Source organism: Cebus imitator, unplaced genomic scaffold (genome assembly GCF_001604975.1).
Source record: "Cebus imitator isolate Cc_AM_T3 unplaced genomic scaffold, Cebus_imitator-1.0 Scaffold80, whole genome shotgun sequence".
NCBI lineage: Eukaryota > Metazoa > Chordata > Mammalia > Primates > Cebidae > Cebus > Cebus imitator.
The window spans coordinates 1,248,529-1,264,687 of NW_016107395.1; the positions used below are offsets into that span (position 1 = coordinate 1,248,529).

General features: G+C 38.2%; 1 protein-coding gene across 1 annotated transcript in view; it reads right to left on the reverse strand.

The window, feature by feature from the left end:
• Positions 1-2,043: 2,043 nt before the first annotated feature.
• OXCT1 (3-oxoacid CoA-transferase 1) overlaps positions 2,044-16,159 on the reverse strand; it is a 139,810-nt gene continuing 125,694 nt past the window's right edge. The window contains exons 15-17 of the mRNA XM_017533132.2: positions 15,447-15,527; positions 9,130-9,231; positions 2,044-3,725 (exon numbers count right to left, since the gene is read on the reverse strand). Coding sequence (XP_017388621.1) covers positions 3,684-3,725; positions 9,130-9,231; positions 15,447-15,527 — 225 coding nt within the window. The 3' untranslated portion in view covers positions 2,044-3,683. The remainder of the gene's footprint in view (positions 3,726-9,129; positions 9,232-15,446; positions 15,528-16,159) is intronic.

The following is a 16,159-nucleotide window of genomic DNA, read 5'->3' on the forward strand; positions in this document are numbered from 1 at the left end:
AGGAATGCTTTTACACTGTTGGTGGGAGTGTAAATTAGTTTAACCATTGTGGAAGACAGTGTGGCAATTCCTCAAGGATCTAGAAATAGAAATACCATTTGACCCAGCAATCCCATTACTGGGTATATACACAAAGGGTTATAAATCATTCTATCATAAAGACACATGCAGATGTATGTTTATTGCAGCACTGTTCACAATGGGAAGGTCTTGGAACCAACCCAAATGCCCATGAATGATAGACTGAATAAAGAAACTGCGGCACATATACATCATTGAATACTATAAGGCCATAAAAAGGGATGAGTTCATGTCCTTTGCAAGGATGTGGATAAAGCTGGAAACATCATTCTCAGCAAACTAACACAAGAACAGAAAACCAAACACCGCATGTTCTCACTCATAAGTGGGTGTTGAACTATGAGAACATATGGACACAGGGAGGGAAGCATCACACACCGGGGCCTGTTGGGGATTGGGAGGTTAGGGGAGGGATAGCAGGGGGTGAGGGGCTGAGGAGGGATATAGCCTTAGGAGAAATACCTATTGTAGATGATGGGGTGATGGATGCAGCAAACCACCATGGCACGTGTATACCTATGTAATAAACCTGCACATGTACCGCCAGAACTTAAAGTATACTACTACTACTACTACTACTACAAGAAACTCAAGACCACACTCTGAGAAAAGGGAGAAAGTTCATGCCAAAGAAACCCACCTATTGATTAAATCTTTGCTTATACTTCCATTAGAATAACATCCCAAACGTGTGCTGAATATTGGAAGATTGGAAGAGAATGAACCTCTACCCTTAACCTCCCTACTCACTGGCAACACCCAGAAATGCTCTTGTGTTCTCTGGGCTCAGGTGCAAGCAGTTTTCTCATATTCTGCATAACTTCTGTAGGCGACCAGGTCCCTCTCAGAACTCAAGAATATGGCCTGCATGCCTGTAATCCCAGTTCTATAGGAGACTCAGGCAGGAGGAACACTTGAGGCCAGGAGTTGCAGACAAGCCTGGGCAGCAGTGACACTCCGTTTCTACAAAAAATAAATTAGTTGGGTGTGGTAGTGCAGACCTGTAGTCCCAGATACTTAGGAAGCTAAAGTGGAAGAATCGCTTGAGCCCAGGAGGCTGAGGCTGCAGTGAGCCATGATTGTGCCACTGCACTCCCGCCTGTGTGACAGAGACACTGTTGCAAAAAAGACAAAAGCTGTCTGATTTCACTGTTGTTACAGGTGAAAAAAACTCTGCTCAAGCAAAAAGGGAGATTTATGAACTCTGTCCCGGCATGGCTGGAGGGAAGTTGGCCATAGGCACAGCCAGAACCATTGATCCAAATACCACTAGAATGCCCCCACCAACACACTTCCTATACAGCTCCATGTTTTTGTGTATCAGTTTATTTCTCTCCAGCTGGAGCCCAGCTAGGTGTGTACATGTGTCTTAGTGGAGAGATGGGGTATTGGTGACAGATTCATATTCTTACGGCTCATAGTCCTAGAGGAGTAAGAAAGTAGACTTCTCATCTGCTTTTAAATGTTGGAGAAATAGACTGGTACATCCTGGGTCATATGCACAACCTTGGGTATAACCACTGTCCACAGAGGAGAGCTACCAGAAGTAGCAAATCCTGGGGACGCGCCCACACCTCTCTTACCAGAGGAGCAGCAACACAGATGCTGAGCAGACTAGCACTAGAGCCACTTCAAAATGGAAATCAGCTCAGCACTAGGCAACTAATGTGTACAGTAAAGGAAAATGCTACACAAAAGTGAACAAGTATTCACACATGAAGCCGTGGATATACAGCATTTATAAACATAACAGGCTCTGACAAGGAGCAAGTTGTGAAGCTCAACATTCATTTCATCTTTCTAGAAGAACAATATCTTTTCTCTGGTAAGATAAAAAAAAGCAACAAGCTGAAGTGGCGATGTGTGCTGACTTTATTGCTGGCTATCCGGACAATCTGTTCCATTATTCCCACATTTAGCAATGCCATCCCCAAGTGAAATAAAGGACAGTCACACTGATCAATATCATTTTGGAATATTTATTGTATTTCTTAATGCATTTCTTCACATGTATAGCATGCTTTAATCAAGTATATAGTCATCTACTTAGAATCACATTATCTTAAAGACGCATACTGGAATGACAAGCAAGTTTGAAGATACAATATCAACAATTCTAATCATATCAATGTATTACTCTCATAGACACCGCACATTCTAAGAAGGGTCATTTATTCTCCCCAGTACTGGAAAGGTATGCATTTAACCATGTGGCCAGCGAGAAAGGCTATTTTATATGGAGTGTGTTGCTCATAAAATGCCTGTCCTTTCTCTAATATTGTATATTACACAATTGTAGCTACATCTGAAGAGAAATGAGTTTCAATAACCACCATCACCTAGAAACATGAATAAGTTCCTATATTTAGGACAGAGGAATGATATATTGCACTGCACTATGCCTACCTCTCTCCAGAGGCCAGCTGTCTCACTTGTTCTTCAGGGTGTCTCGAATTTTTACCCATCTGTTGTTATCCGGGATGCTTCTGAAGTGATTCCCATGCGCTCCTGTCTGGTATTGAGGATACTTCTAAGGAAGATTCTTTCAAGCCTAATCTACCCACCACGTTTATTCCCTGACACTAAAAGTTCACTGACTCTAAGTCCAAGACTTGTCCGTCACTGTTTTCCCTAGTTGGATAAGTCTGAATTAAAGGCACTTTGTTAAAGAAAGAAGTCTTGGCAGAAGAAAAACCATTAAAATCTTCTCTGAACCAAAACGAGAGCCTGAAATTAAAGTACCTTTTATTTTTTAACTCTGTTCTCATTGCTACTAACGATTCATGGTAAATTATCCCACACAGCCCTTCTTGGCTTGTGAGGCAGTACAGTACAAGTAGCCCACTGGGCCTCAGTAACAGAAATATTCTCAAGGATCCTTGAGGATACAAAGGAATATTGGACTATCTTAAAATGAGAAAACTGAGAAGATCAGTTAGGTTTCTAGCCCTCTTCCTATAACAAACCTTAGTCTTTGCAAAGCACAGATAGATGATTCATTTGAAATGGTTACTTTTCCCTGCCCTCCGCCACAAGATGATACTCCTGTGTGCCTTCTGGGGCATCTGTTTAGCTACAAAGCAATACGGGAGGAAGGAGGATGCTCTAGGGAGACAAGATCTAATCACAAAATCAGAAGCCCCAAAAGAAAAGTCAGAGGAGGTTGAAGAAAAAACAGTCATGAAAGAAAGATAACATATATGTGATTTTGCAATTAAAATCACATGTTATCTTTCTTTCAGGGCTGATAATAGTTAAGAGGAAAAGCACATCAATTTCTAGGGCCTGTCTTGGGGAAAGGGTCATATTTTTAGCATACATACTATATTCAGTGAAAACACATTCAATATAATTACCAATTATAAAAACAACCTTCTCAGCACTTAACAAATGATTAATTATTAATGCTCCTTTTTCTTTTTATTCAAATGTCACAGCATGCCTAGAGAACATTTTACATGGCTGCATAAAGTCTGAAACACTAGAATAAAACTAATCAAAAACCACTTGTTAAATACACAATTATAGTTATTGACGTCCTTTCAATTAAATCCTATGTTTTTAAAATGAAAAACACGCAGCCTGGTACAAATATCCACATTTCAATTTGCGATCTGCTGCATTGGCATGAGTTTTGCTGAAACCTGGTAAAAGAGGAAAAAAAAATAAAATTATGAAAAATGGGATGATATAAATCTCTCTCCTTTGAATTTCCAAATTTCAATCATGTAGGCAACAAGCAGCCTTTCCATGGACATTCCCTGGAGTTTCCATATGATTGTCCACTCTGAAACACTGAGACAGAACTGTTCTGTTTACATTTTGGATATTTTGTAGTTCTCAACCTTCTTGTATTAGCTCCTAAGTTAAGGATGAAGGAGCTGGTGGAAGAGGAGCAGAGGGAAACAAAGTATCCCAATAACCAAGCCCCTGTCAGATGGATCACTGATCTCCAGGACTGATGCCTCTGAGACTTCACTTAAGACACAGCACAAACCCCAAATCTCCAAAACCTCCAAATAGATTCAATCAATTCACAATTTTGTTGAAAGATGCTGTATGTGATTTTTGGATTACCTAGATACATATTAATGAAGAAATGTATGGTCTATGACAAATCTTATCAGAAATTTCATAATCAGAAGAGAAATGATACAAAGGCAATAAGAGGATTCCAAGTTATTAAAATATGAAAGTAATAGCATTAAAACAATTAAATGTTGATAATAATTATGTTCAGTGTATAAAACAACAAATGCTTTTCTGCACATCTGCAAGCGGAGAAAAGTGACAATGAGTCTATATTTAAGGTAGAGCTGGTTGCAGGAGAAACATAAATATAAGTGGTCAACTTTAACTGTGACAGATTTTTCAGTGTGGTACCAGGTTCAGATTCCTTAATTCAACATGGCAAATATTGATTGGGTTCTAGTTAGTAACAGTCCCCATGGAAAGCACAGCAGGAAATACCAAAATTTGGGTCTTTTTTTTTTTTAAATTCTTAAGGATGTGGCAAGTGAAATGAACCCAATTAGCATTTTACCTTCCATAATAAACAATATTTTCTTAAATTGATAAATGAACAAATGAATGAATAAATAGATAATTATATATGCTTCAAAGAACTAGAAGGGAAGTTCCTAATGGAGGTTAAATCAGTATTAAAAACTGGAAGAACAGGCAATTATTTGGCTTTGATGAGGTTAAATATTTTTAGTTCATTTATAAATAATTTCTGCATTAGAGCTTCACAATTAATTCTTTATAGTATCAAGAGTTAATGTCCTATCTTCCATTTTTCTACTACAATATTAAATCAGAATGACAAATATGTCTACTAAAAGAATAAATAAGAATAAACAGGAATAAAGAAGTTCAGCATGGTTTGGTACATAGCTTAGGATAAATGAGAGTTCATTATGACTTATTTCTAAGAGCAGACATATAGACAAAATAAACAGAATAAGTAGACAACAGTAACATCATATATATGCACAGATCTTCAACTCTACTAAGAATAACATTATTTAGATAATTATGTCTCACAGTTCATTTTTTTAAAACAACAGAGCATCTGCAGAAAGAATTTAGTGAAAGTTTTTTTACTACATATCATTTCCCTTAGTTGTTCCATATGACTTCCTTTAAAAAAAAAGCTGGACACCTTAATTTTTTAAATTAAACATCTGATCCTTTTTCTTGTCATGTCAGACCTATTTTGAGATCTTAATGTCATTTACATTCTCAATGTGAAAAATGACATCAAAAAATAAGATAAAGCTTTATATAGACTGACTTTGCCTGCTTTGTAATGAAAAACATACTAAACTACCATTTCTCATTCTGTTTCCCCGGTCTCATCAACACTGTAAATTCATGCAAGCCAAAGGAACTTATCCTGCCATGTGATCTACATGCTACACACAGGATAACATGATTTACGTATAGAAGGTAAGCCAATGATTTGTCTTCCCAGTGCATTAATATCCCAAAAGTATATTGTTTAACTCTGGTAGAATGCCAGTTCATAGTAGATACTGACAGTATAAATTTATTTAACTTGGCAAGGAATATCTGCAGCTGGCTTCTTTCAGATTCCACTGCAAACATATCAATAAGCAATGCTTTTACTAGTTTTTAGGGTTTTTTTGTTTAGGTGTATTCCTGCCTGCAGAATAAGGCCAAGGCTCTTGGGAGTAAGAACTATAAATTAGTTCTATTTTACTCACATTTTACAGCTCAATGTGGAACATACATTGGGTGTATGACTTGTGAGGCCTGGAAGTTTATTCTACCACATAATGTTTAAATACGGATTACATTTTTAATTTTTTAAGTTAAACATATGGTTTTCAAAAACACCTATTTTACACAGCTTAAGCATTCATCAGAAAATAAACAATCTAAACAACCAATTGAAGGCCAATACTTTTAATAGCAAAAACTGCAATTACGTTTCCATCAACCCAATACTTTGGCCCATCAAGTAATTGCCATACAGAATGCTGTAAGTATAGACAAAAATAAATTTGAGATATTCATTAGTTTGTCACAGTTTTAATATGACATCATTTTGACTCTTTAAATATTTGGGAGACAGACTTCTGTCAAAATCTGATGATAATGGGAGAAAAATTAGCCAAAGGACTCCTTAAGTTTTGAAAATGTTGGGCCCTAGTACCATAAAAGACAGATAGAAGACTATATCGAACTTAAAAACTTCCATGAACCAAAGAAAACAGTGAAAAGGCAACCTATGGAATGGAAGACAATATTCACAAGTCATATCTGATAAGAAATTAGCATCCAGAATATATGAGTAACTTTGACAATGTCACCAGAGAAATGCAAATCAAAACCACAATGAGATATCACCTCACCTCATGTAAAACAGGGCAACCATTGTGAAAAACAGTATGGCAGTTCCACAAAAAATTAAAAAGAATTATCATATGATCCAGCAATTCCAATCTTGGGGTATATATCTAAAAAATTTCAAAGCAGAATCTCAAAGAGATAGTTGCACATCCATGTTCTTTGCAGCACTATTCATAATAGCCAAGAGGTGGAAGCAACCCAAATGTCTACCAACAGATGAGTGGGTAAAGAAAGTGTGGTATACATGCACAATGAAATATCATATAGCCTTAAAAAGAAGAAAATTCTGTCATACATGCTACAATACAGATGAATCGTGAGTATATTATGCTAAGCAAAATAAGCCAGTTACAAAAGGGCAAAATACTATATGATTCCACTCATATGAGGTACCTAGAAAAATAGTGGTTGCCAAAGTCTGAAATTAGTGGAATTAGTCTTTAATGAGTAGAGTTTCAGAGCTGCAGGTTAAAAAAGTCCTAGAGATCTGTTGTACCACGATGTGAATACACTTAATATTAGTCAATTGTACACTTAAAATGGTTAACATAGTAGTTTTTTAAGGCTTTTATCACATTTATTTAAAGATAGGAAAGCATTACTGAACAGCATCACAATCAAGCATTTGTAGAGCATGAACATATGTACATGGCTTTACCAATAGTGCTGGGGACAGGGGAGCATTTATTCCCCATTTCTCATATTCCATTCCATACCGAAGGACATCTATCTATTTGTGTAACTACCCTGGCCTCCGGTGTGTACCTTAGTGATGTAATTAAATGATGGTTTGGGCAGAGGGACTGTAACATGTGAAACTCAGCCTGACTCCTCTTCCTCATTGAAGTTTTCACCTAGAAAGCAATGCTCTGTTTTGCTCTCAGCCATGTGGAAGGAAGCTCAGCAATGAAGGCTCCCCTCTTGTAGGAGGCCTGGGTTTCTTTGGTGCTACCTATACTTAGGAGCCAAAGCTTCTAAGTATTTTTGGGTCTCATACCTGGGAAGCCGGCTATAGCTGTACACCTAGGCCACATCCCTCACTCCAGCCTGTATAATAGCAATGCTTTTACCTCTACCTGTCAAACTCCTTTCTCTGAAGGGATTTGGCACTCAATCCCTAAGAAATAGCAAAGTCCCTATCTTCATAGCAACCACCTTTTGAGGGAGAGTAATCATATGATTGGTCTCCCTAGTTGTAAACAGCTCCTGACTAGAATCTTATTTGGGGTGTGTGCCGAAGGTTCCAGAAATATAGCAATATTTGCATTTCTACAACAAAATTTCCACAGCCTCTACTGAAATTCCGGACATATATCACCTTAAAGATACTTCCCTCTAATTGAAAACACCAACTGTTAATTAATACAAAATCAGGAACACAACTGTGACAGTCATTACAGACTTTTTAAAGAAGTTTCATGTGATAGCTAGAGATCATATTTTTTCCATTTTCCAAGATGTGTAACTGAACATTAACATATTTTCTTCTCATCAAAATATATTTCATTTTAATTAGATTGGTTCTTAAAAGGGTATGAGAATTCTATCCCTTTCTGATATGGTTTGGCTATGTCCCCACACAAATCTCATCTTGATTTGTAGCTCCCATAATCCTCATGTGTTGTGGGAGGGCCCTGGTGGGAGATGATTGAATCATGGGGGCAGGTTTTTTCCCCTGCTGCTCTCGTGATAGTGAATAAGTCTGTGATCTGATGGTTTTATAAAGGGTAGTTCCCTTGCACACACTCTCTTGCCTGCTGCCATGTAAGATGTGCCTTTGCTCCTCCTTTGCCTTCCACTGTGATTGTGAGGCCTCCCCAGCCATATGGACCTGTGAGTCCGTTAAACCTCTTTTTCTCTATAAATTACCCAGTCTTGGGTTGTCTTTATTAGCAGTGTGAGAATGGACTAATACACTTTCCTTCGTTTCTTCAGAGACATTTTAGTTTTACTTTTGGTTAACTTCAAATAGACTGAGCCATGTTTTCAATGCCATTAGCTAGGTGATTGATTTATGAATAAGCACTTATATTAAACAGCAATGATTTATATTTCAGTATTTTTCTGTTTTAAAAAAGGATTTGGAGGTTTCTTAAATAGATACTCTCCTGATGTATTTATCTACTTTGTAAGTCTGAGTGTTTTATGTACTCATCTTCAAATACAGGGCACATCTGTTTTGTGATGATTAACCTGGTGATGTCAGAGACCCAACATTTTAAGATCTTCAACAGATGAAATATGGCATATAATTTAGAGAAAGTCATAGATGGGTCTAAAAATAAGGAAGTATCATTTCTCCATATATATGGCTGACATTTTTCAGCTAGTGAAGTTCAACCACAGCTGACATATAACCAAAGAATAGAGTATTACAAGGGTTTTCACGTAAAGTAGCTTAGAGCTGAAGCTTGACCTTGCTTCTAGCAGCTCCTGGTGGTTCGTCCCTTTCCTGGCTTCTGAGTCCTGAGCCAAACCTTGGCCCGTGAGCCAGAGCACAACTCTGTTCCCACCTGCTTTCATCTAGAAACATCCTTCCTTCTGCTCCTGTTCACTGCAAAGGTCAACTCCAAAAATGATCACAAATTAATGGTTCATGTCCTGTAAACACCCATTAATAAAGCCTATAATATAGGACAAGTGGCTCGATTTGTTCACATAAATACTTACTGCAAAATCACACCCAGTACTCTTCTGTATGTCATCCACTGTCAGGCCTTCCCAGAGCTCAATCAGAGTCAGCCCTTTCTTCTTGTCCACATCAAACACAGCCTGTCAGAGTGGGAAGAAAAAGGACAATGACAAATTCCATTACAATAATTATTAGATGGCACAAAACAGAAATAATCTCTCAAGTTCTATAAAGGAAAGACAAGACCCAGGAAAAAAGAAAAATCAGCAGTGAGTGAAAAAATGTCAACTGTAACTATGATATTTTGGTGAGAATAAATGCCAACTCCCTAATCAGCAATTAGTTGTGGAACAGTGTTGATGCCAGAAAATAAATGAGTGTTGACCACGGCATTTATTACTATTGCAACCAGCTTTTAAAAACTACTTTCCTTTTGTTAAGTCTAACACTTCTGGCCAAATGTCAATTAGTGATTAATAATGATTTGAACAAAGAAAAGGAATGAAGAAAGAGGGAGAAAGGGAATATTTGGAAGGTGAAAGCACATGAATGATGGGAAAAAGTTTATAAATGCTATTGGGTAAAGAATTACAGGAAACCGAATAAGGTGCTCTGAAGTGTCTAAGAGTAATTATAAGAAGATAGCTATCCTGGCCCTGAAAGACATGCAGGTAAGTGTTAAAATATTCTCTTTAAGTTCTATGAAAACACATAGTCTCAAAAAGAGTGCACTGGAATCTCCTCCCTTTGCTATGCAAATCTAGGAAGATGCTTGCATTTATGACAAGCACTAGAAAGCCAATCTCACCTGAAACATTCCATCATTCTGGTCCATAACACCAGGAGTTGGTAGTGCCAACTGGCATAGCTGGACCTCAGCAGATAGACCCAACCTGCTGTATCTGATTTAGAACACATGCTTTCACACTTAGAAATATAATAACTCGAGTGGAAGTGACCTAGAGGTCACTTAACATAACCTTCCACTCAAGAATTCTTCGAAACATTCTCAGGTAATCGATGGTGCTCTGCTTAGATACTTGCAGTGGCAGGAGGCTCACTTATTTCAAGGCAGATTGTTTATTGAGGGGAAGCTCAAACCATAAGAGCTAAAACTGCTTCTCCTATGGCTCTAACTCCATGCTACAGTTATTCCGCAGCATATTAAGCACTGTTCCCTCTTTCAGTTCTCATGGTTAGTTTCATCTTTCGCAGACTTAAATGCTATGCATCCCAGAGCTTCCCTCTCCTCTAGAGTTAACCTAAATTCAGCCATTATTTGGAGGTTTATAATCTTTCTTTTCTTTTCTTTTTTTTTTTAAGACAGAGTCTTGTTCTGTTGCCCAGGCTGGAGTACAATGGCCCAGTCTCTGCTCACTGTAACCTCTGCCTTCCGGGTTCAAGTGATTCTCCTACCTCAGCTTCCCAAGTAGTTGGGATTACATGTCCAGCTAATTTTTGCATTTTTAGTAGAGACGGGGTTTCATTATGTTGGTCAGGCTGGTCTCAAACTCCTGACCTCAGCTGATCCACCTGCCTCGGCTTCCCAAAGTGCAGTAATTACAGGTGTGAGCCACCATGACTGGCTGATTTTTCAGCTGGCTTAGAAGTCAAATCTTGAGCTGTCATTTTTGAATACACTCCTAACTAGGAGGGTAATAGCAAGGAATAGCAACATGTAGAGAAATGAACCCTGGTTTTTAAGCTGAATGAGAATTCCACTCTGCTGCACAACAGTTATGCAGCCTTTGGTAAACCTGTCTTTGCAAATGTAGACATGTATAATAAAAATGTACTTCCCAAGATTGTGATACAGGACAAATGTAAGAAAACATATTCTGAGCACCATCCCTGAGACAGTGGGGGTGGCATACAATCATGCTTTTACTTTTTACTCCTTAGTTGCGAAACATCTCACTTGAATGTGAACCCAGATCAGAGCCCTGAAATGATTATTGACTCCAGTTGATTAATATTTTTCCCCAGAAACAAAATATCACTGGGAACAGTGATAATCGCATTCTTGGTTTGTCTGATGAATTCAGATACCCTGGTTGATGTTACTGGAAAAGATAGTTGAAATATAAGATGAAATATTTCAGTAAACTTTCCTTTTGCTTGAACATTTTATGTTCCAAAAACTTTTTTTTTTTGGCAGAAATGTGTGTTTCAAGAGGAAAAAAAAAAGGATAATTTAGGGATGTTTGGATACTCATTAGCTTGCTTCATTCCAAAATGACAATTAATTTTTTTTTTTTAATGAACACTTTCTTTGCAGAAAATGTGTCTGGAGCACTATTCATATGATTTGCTTTTTCTTGCATTCTGAACAACCGTCAATATATAAAAATAGAACAAATAAGAAAAAAAGAGCATCTGGATTATGTTATTAAGAACAGGCATGGAAATGGTTTAGAAGATAACTGTGGCATCATAAATTTAAGGCTTCAGTAATCACAGAGAATAAATCTATGGCAAATTGACTTATTGCTTTAATAAAACCTTGTTAACATATCTATCAAATCTTAATTAGATATATTAGAAAGCCAAGTATCTATAATTTAAAAAAGGAAACTTACTTTTGAAATATTCAGAAAACTTTCCATTTAGTGATATAAGGTGCAAACAAAAACTTGATAAAAATAGGTACTAAAACCTAAAAGCCACAATCAATTGTTCAACTATCAAGATTATTGAAAGTACTTTGTCTAAGAGATAAATGTTAATTACTTTATCATCACCACAAAATGTTGCATTATAGATAACAGTTAATCACAGCCCAAGTGCTGGTGTGGAAGGGCATCTTTCATTACCTCATTCTAACTGCTCAAAACTGGAAATCAGGGTCATAGCATTAACCAAATTCTCTTTCAAAGGGCAACTGGATGGAATTTTCTCTGGATCTGATAATGGCATTCTAGTCCCTTGTTAATGAGGGCTGGACACATTATTTGCCCTTAATGGCACTGCATGCTTATTACTCATTCAACAAGTATTTATTGAGCACCCACTATGCACAGAGCACAGCAATAAACACGCAACATTCCTTTCCTTGAGGTACCCAAAGTTCCAGACATAGATGCCCTTCTCTTTAGTCATTCTTGCTATACAATGTCATCTATCAAGGCTCCAGTTATCCCCATATATTAATGACTCTCACAACTGACTTCTCTTGTGAGCTCTAGATGCAAATCTCCAATTGTTTATTGTAATCTCTGACTGGGTATTCCCAGGAATATCACATTGAGGCTGTCCAAACTGATCCTATTCATGTCTTGCATTATCCTCCCCCTTCTGCAGGAGGCTGCAGTCCTGGACTTCCTAAAGGATACACAGGTAAACTATCCTCTCTAGTCAGAAAGCTTAGGAATCATCTCTGTCCTACCAACAATGTGCAATTAATCAAATTAGGTTGAGTCCATCTCCTAAATCTCTTTCAAATTTCTCCATCTGTCCCATGGCTTAGAATCTTGAGATTTCTTGCCTAAATCTACGGATCCTTTCAACTGGCTTCTGCCTTATCTCTTTCTCCTGACTCCTCATAAAAGCTTACAGTGTTTTATTCTAATGCAAATCTAATTTATTGTGTCCCCAACCTAAAAAAAAAAAGAATTCACTGAAGCGTTCCTTACTGCCTTCCTTATAAGACCCTTGTTCTTAACAAGATATCTACACGCCTCCATGACTTGACCCCTCACTGTCATTTCTACCTCAGCCTTCAGGATCCAGCCATGCCCTTGCTCCAGCCAGTTCCACTCGCAGGTTCTAGGACAAGCCACATTTTCTTCACATCTGTGTGATTCTGCATAATTCTTCCCTTTTTCCAGAAGTTCTTTGTTGTTTTTCTTTTAACTTATGAAATTCCTAGGTTGGGGGCAGTGACTCACACCTGTAATCCCAGCACTTTGGGAGGCTGAGGCAGGCAGATAACCTGAGGTCAGGAGTTTGAGACCAGTCTGGCCAACATGGTGAAACCCCATTTCTACTAAAAATACGAAAAAAATTAGCCAGGCATGGTGGTGCATGCCTGTAGTCCCAGCTACTCACGAGGCTGAGGCAGAAGAATCACTTGAACTTCGGAGATGGAGGTTTCAGTGAGCTGGATCATGCCACTGCACTCCAGCCTGGGTGACAGAGTCAAAAAAAAAAAAAAACAAAAAAAACCCCACAAAATTCCTACTGATCTTTCGAGGCTCACCATTCAATCCAGTTTTCTCAGCAAGAAAAGCACAGTATTCTCCGAGTTTGGGTTGGCACTATGCCAAACATTAGATAAACAGCGGCAAATGAGACAGGCAGAGATTAGAGTTTATTTCAATATAGTGGATTATGCTAAGTTAGGATAGTAAAAGAATTCAGAGAAGCGCCCAGAAGATTTGGGGAGGGATAGGGAAGACTTGTAAGAGAAATATATAGCTGAGATATAAAGGATGACCAGAAATTAGCCAGATGGATGGGGTGGGAAGAATGTTCCAGAGAAAGAAAGAGGATGTGCAAAGTCTCAAAAGAAGATGGTCTAGGGAAGAATGGAACGTAGTTCAAAGCATTTCAGTATAGCTCAATAGGGAAAAGTTAAAGCAGAAAGAAATATGCCAGAGGAGAAAAGGTACGTACTATGAAATGCATTGCAAGATATGTTAAAAGCTTGTATTTAATAACGCCAAAAAGCTTCCCCTGACACCTCTGCCCACACTACTGGGCAGCTTTTCTCCATGTCCCTAGATTAGCATCTGGGGTATGTCTCCATACGGCCTATATCTAGTTAATTACTCTGACTGCTGGCAAGGCTGGATGTTTGGTGTCTCACCCTTCTTCCACTACAGGACACAGGCTTTGCTTTCCTCCTTTCTGTAACCCACTGTTGGGAACAGTATGGTTCAAAAGTTTTTAAAATGATAGTAAAGTTAAATAACAATGTAAGTTATAGCATAAAAATACATTAGATTATGAGTGCCAAAATGAACAGTGGGCTAAATAAATTGTTGTGTGCTAAGATGGTGCAAAACCTCTTCATCATGAAGAGGGAAACTGCAAAGGTTAAAAGGACAGGCAGTATTTGGGGAGGCTGAGGATCAGGAGGTATGGCAGGTAGAAGCACTGAACTGCTAAGAACAAGGGCAGGGCACATGTGAAGGTAAGGAGAGGGCTGAAGGAAGGAGGAGAGGACCCATGGAAAGAACGTTTCTGGAATGATCTTTAGAAGGACTACCACTTTATTTAAAAGCAAACAAACAACAGGGTCAAATATTTCTTTGCTTTTATCTTCAAAGTAATAGATTATTTTCAACAAGCCCTGTTCATAATTTTCAGGGGATTCAAGAAATGGTAAAGATTCAGAATAGATGGTGGGATAAAATATTCTGCCCTTTTATCTACTTATTCTTCTCTGTATGTTACCTTCATGGCATTCCACAGAAGCAGTCCTGGGAAGGCATCATTTAGGACAGAACCTCCCTTAAAAGTGGCTTCTGGGAATAATAAGCCTCCTAGTCCATTTCAAAGCCTGCTTTAGGGTGTTTGTGCTCACACCTCAATTAGGTTAGTGAGTCAGATTAATGCCAAGACACTAGTGCTATTGTTCTTGGCAAATGGAACAGCACTAAAAGAACCTGATATACATAATTCTGTTTTGTGACTTCTTCAAGGTACTGAATCAAGAAAACACACCCTCCCAGCTAACTTATAAGCTTTAAGTCATTCCCACATACTAGGTTCAAATCTTAGTCAGAAGGGTGACTACAGGCAGCTGCTGGTGATGCTCCTCTGGTCTGAGCAGCTTTCAGTTGTACTACTGACCATCATGTTCCATCTAGTAAGAAGAATCTAGAGAGGCATCGTGTGTTTTGAAACCCCACTCTATAAAAGAAAGCAGAAATCATGCAAGAAACTGAATACATTTCTTGGCTTACTGTAGGGCCTATACGATGATTTGCACTGAAACAATTAAAAACCCAACTTACACTGAATTTCTTAAAATGAAATCCAAAAATTTGCACTTGTGATTTAGAAAACGTAGAAATATTCATAACTTTGCATATATCATCATCCAGCCTGACACTTTAATAGTCAAAATATAAAGATCAATAAAGCTATTCTCTGATTATAGCACACTATCAAAGTCATCAAGGACAATAATTCAATTTTGTGTGTATGTTTCCAGAGGGTTGCACATAAAGAATTCTACATTTAGAAACATTAAATTGATGAGTTTTCCTATTCTTTCTGCCCATAGGCTAAATTAATCCTATGACTACTGGTATAATACACTCTCAGAAAGTAACAAAAATTTCTAAAAACGCTTACTTAAAAGGTAGTAGTAGATAGTACAGAAAATAAGAGAAAAAGTGCTTTTTACCTTTTCAGTAATAATCCGGTTGACACATTGCTTTCCAGTCAATGGTAACGTACATTTCTCCATGATTTTATGTGCATTTCCCTGTTTTAAAAAGAAAACATCAAAAAGAATAGTTAGGAAGCAATTTTTATTTAGAATTGGTATAAGATAAACAGGAACTATCAGAGAAATTGTCTCCTAAGTACAGCCTGTTTCGGAATTTTTGCACAGTTATGTTTTTTACTATTTTTTTTGGAGGCAGCTTCTGTCCTTGAAACACTTTAGAGAATGCCGATAAATGGCCAAAGGCAGAAATGATTTAGTTAGGAAGCACCCTGCCAGAAATTTGACTTCTCAAGCCTCAGCCTTGTGTCATTTGATGTGAAATTTCACTAATATCCTGTCTATTTCTCCCTTCCAAGGAATGGTCTCCTTAAAAAACAGGAGCAGCCGGGCGCGGTGGCTCACGCCTGTAATCCCAGCACTTTGGGAGGCTGAGGTGGGCGGATCACAAGGTCAAGAGATCGAGACCATCCTGGCCAACATGGTGAACCCCCGTCTCTACTAAAAAATATAAAAATTAGCTAGGCGTGGTGGCGCCCGCCTGTAATCTCAGTTACTCGGGAGGCTGAGGCAGGAGAACTGCTTGAATCTGGGAGGCGGAGATTGCAGTGAGCCGAGATTGCGCCACTGCACTCCAGCCTGGTGCCTGGCAACAGAGCGAGACTCTGTAT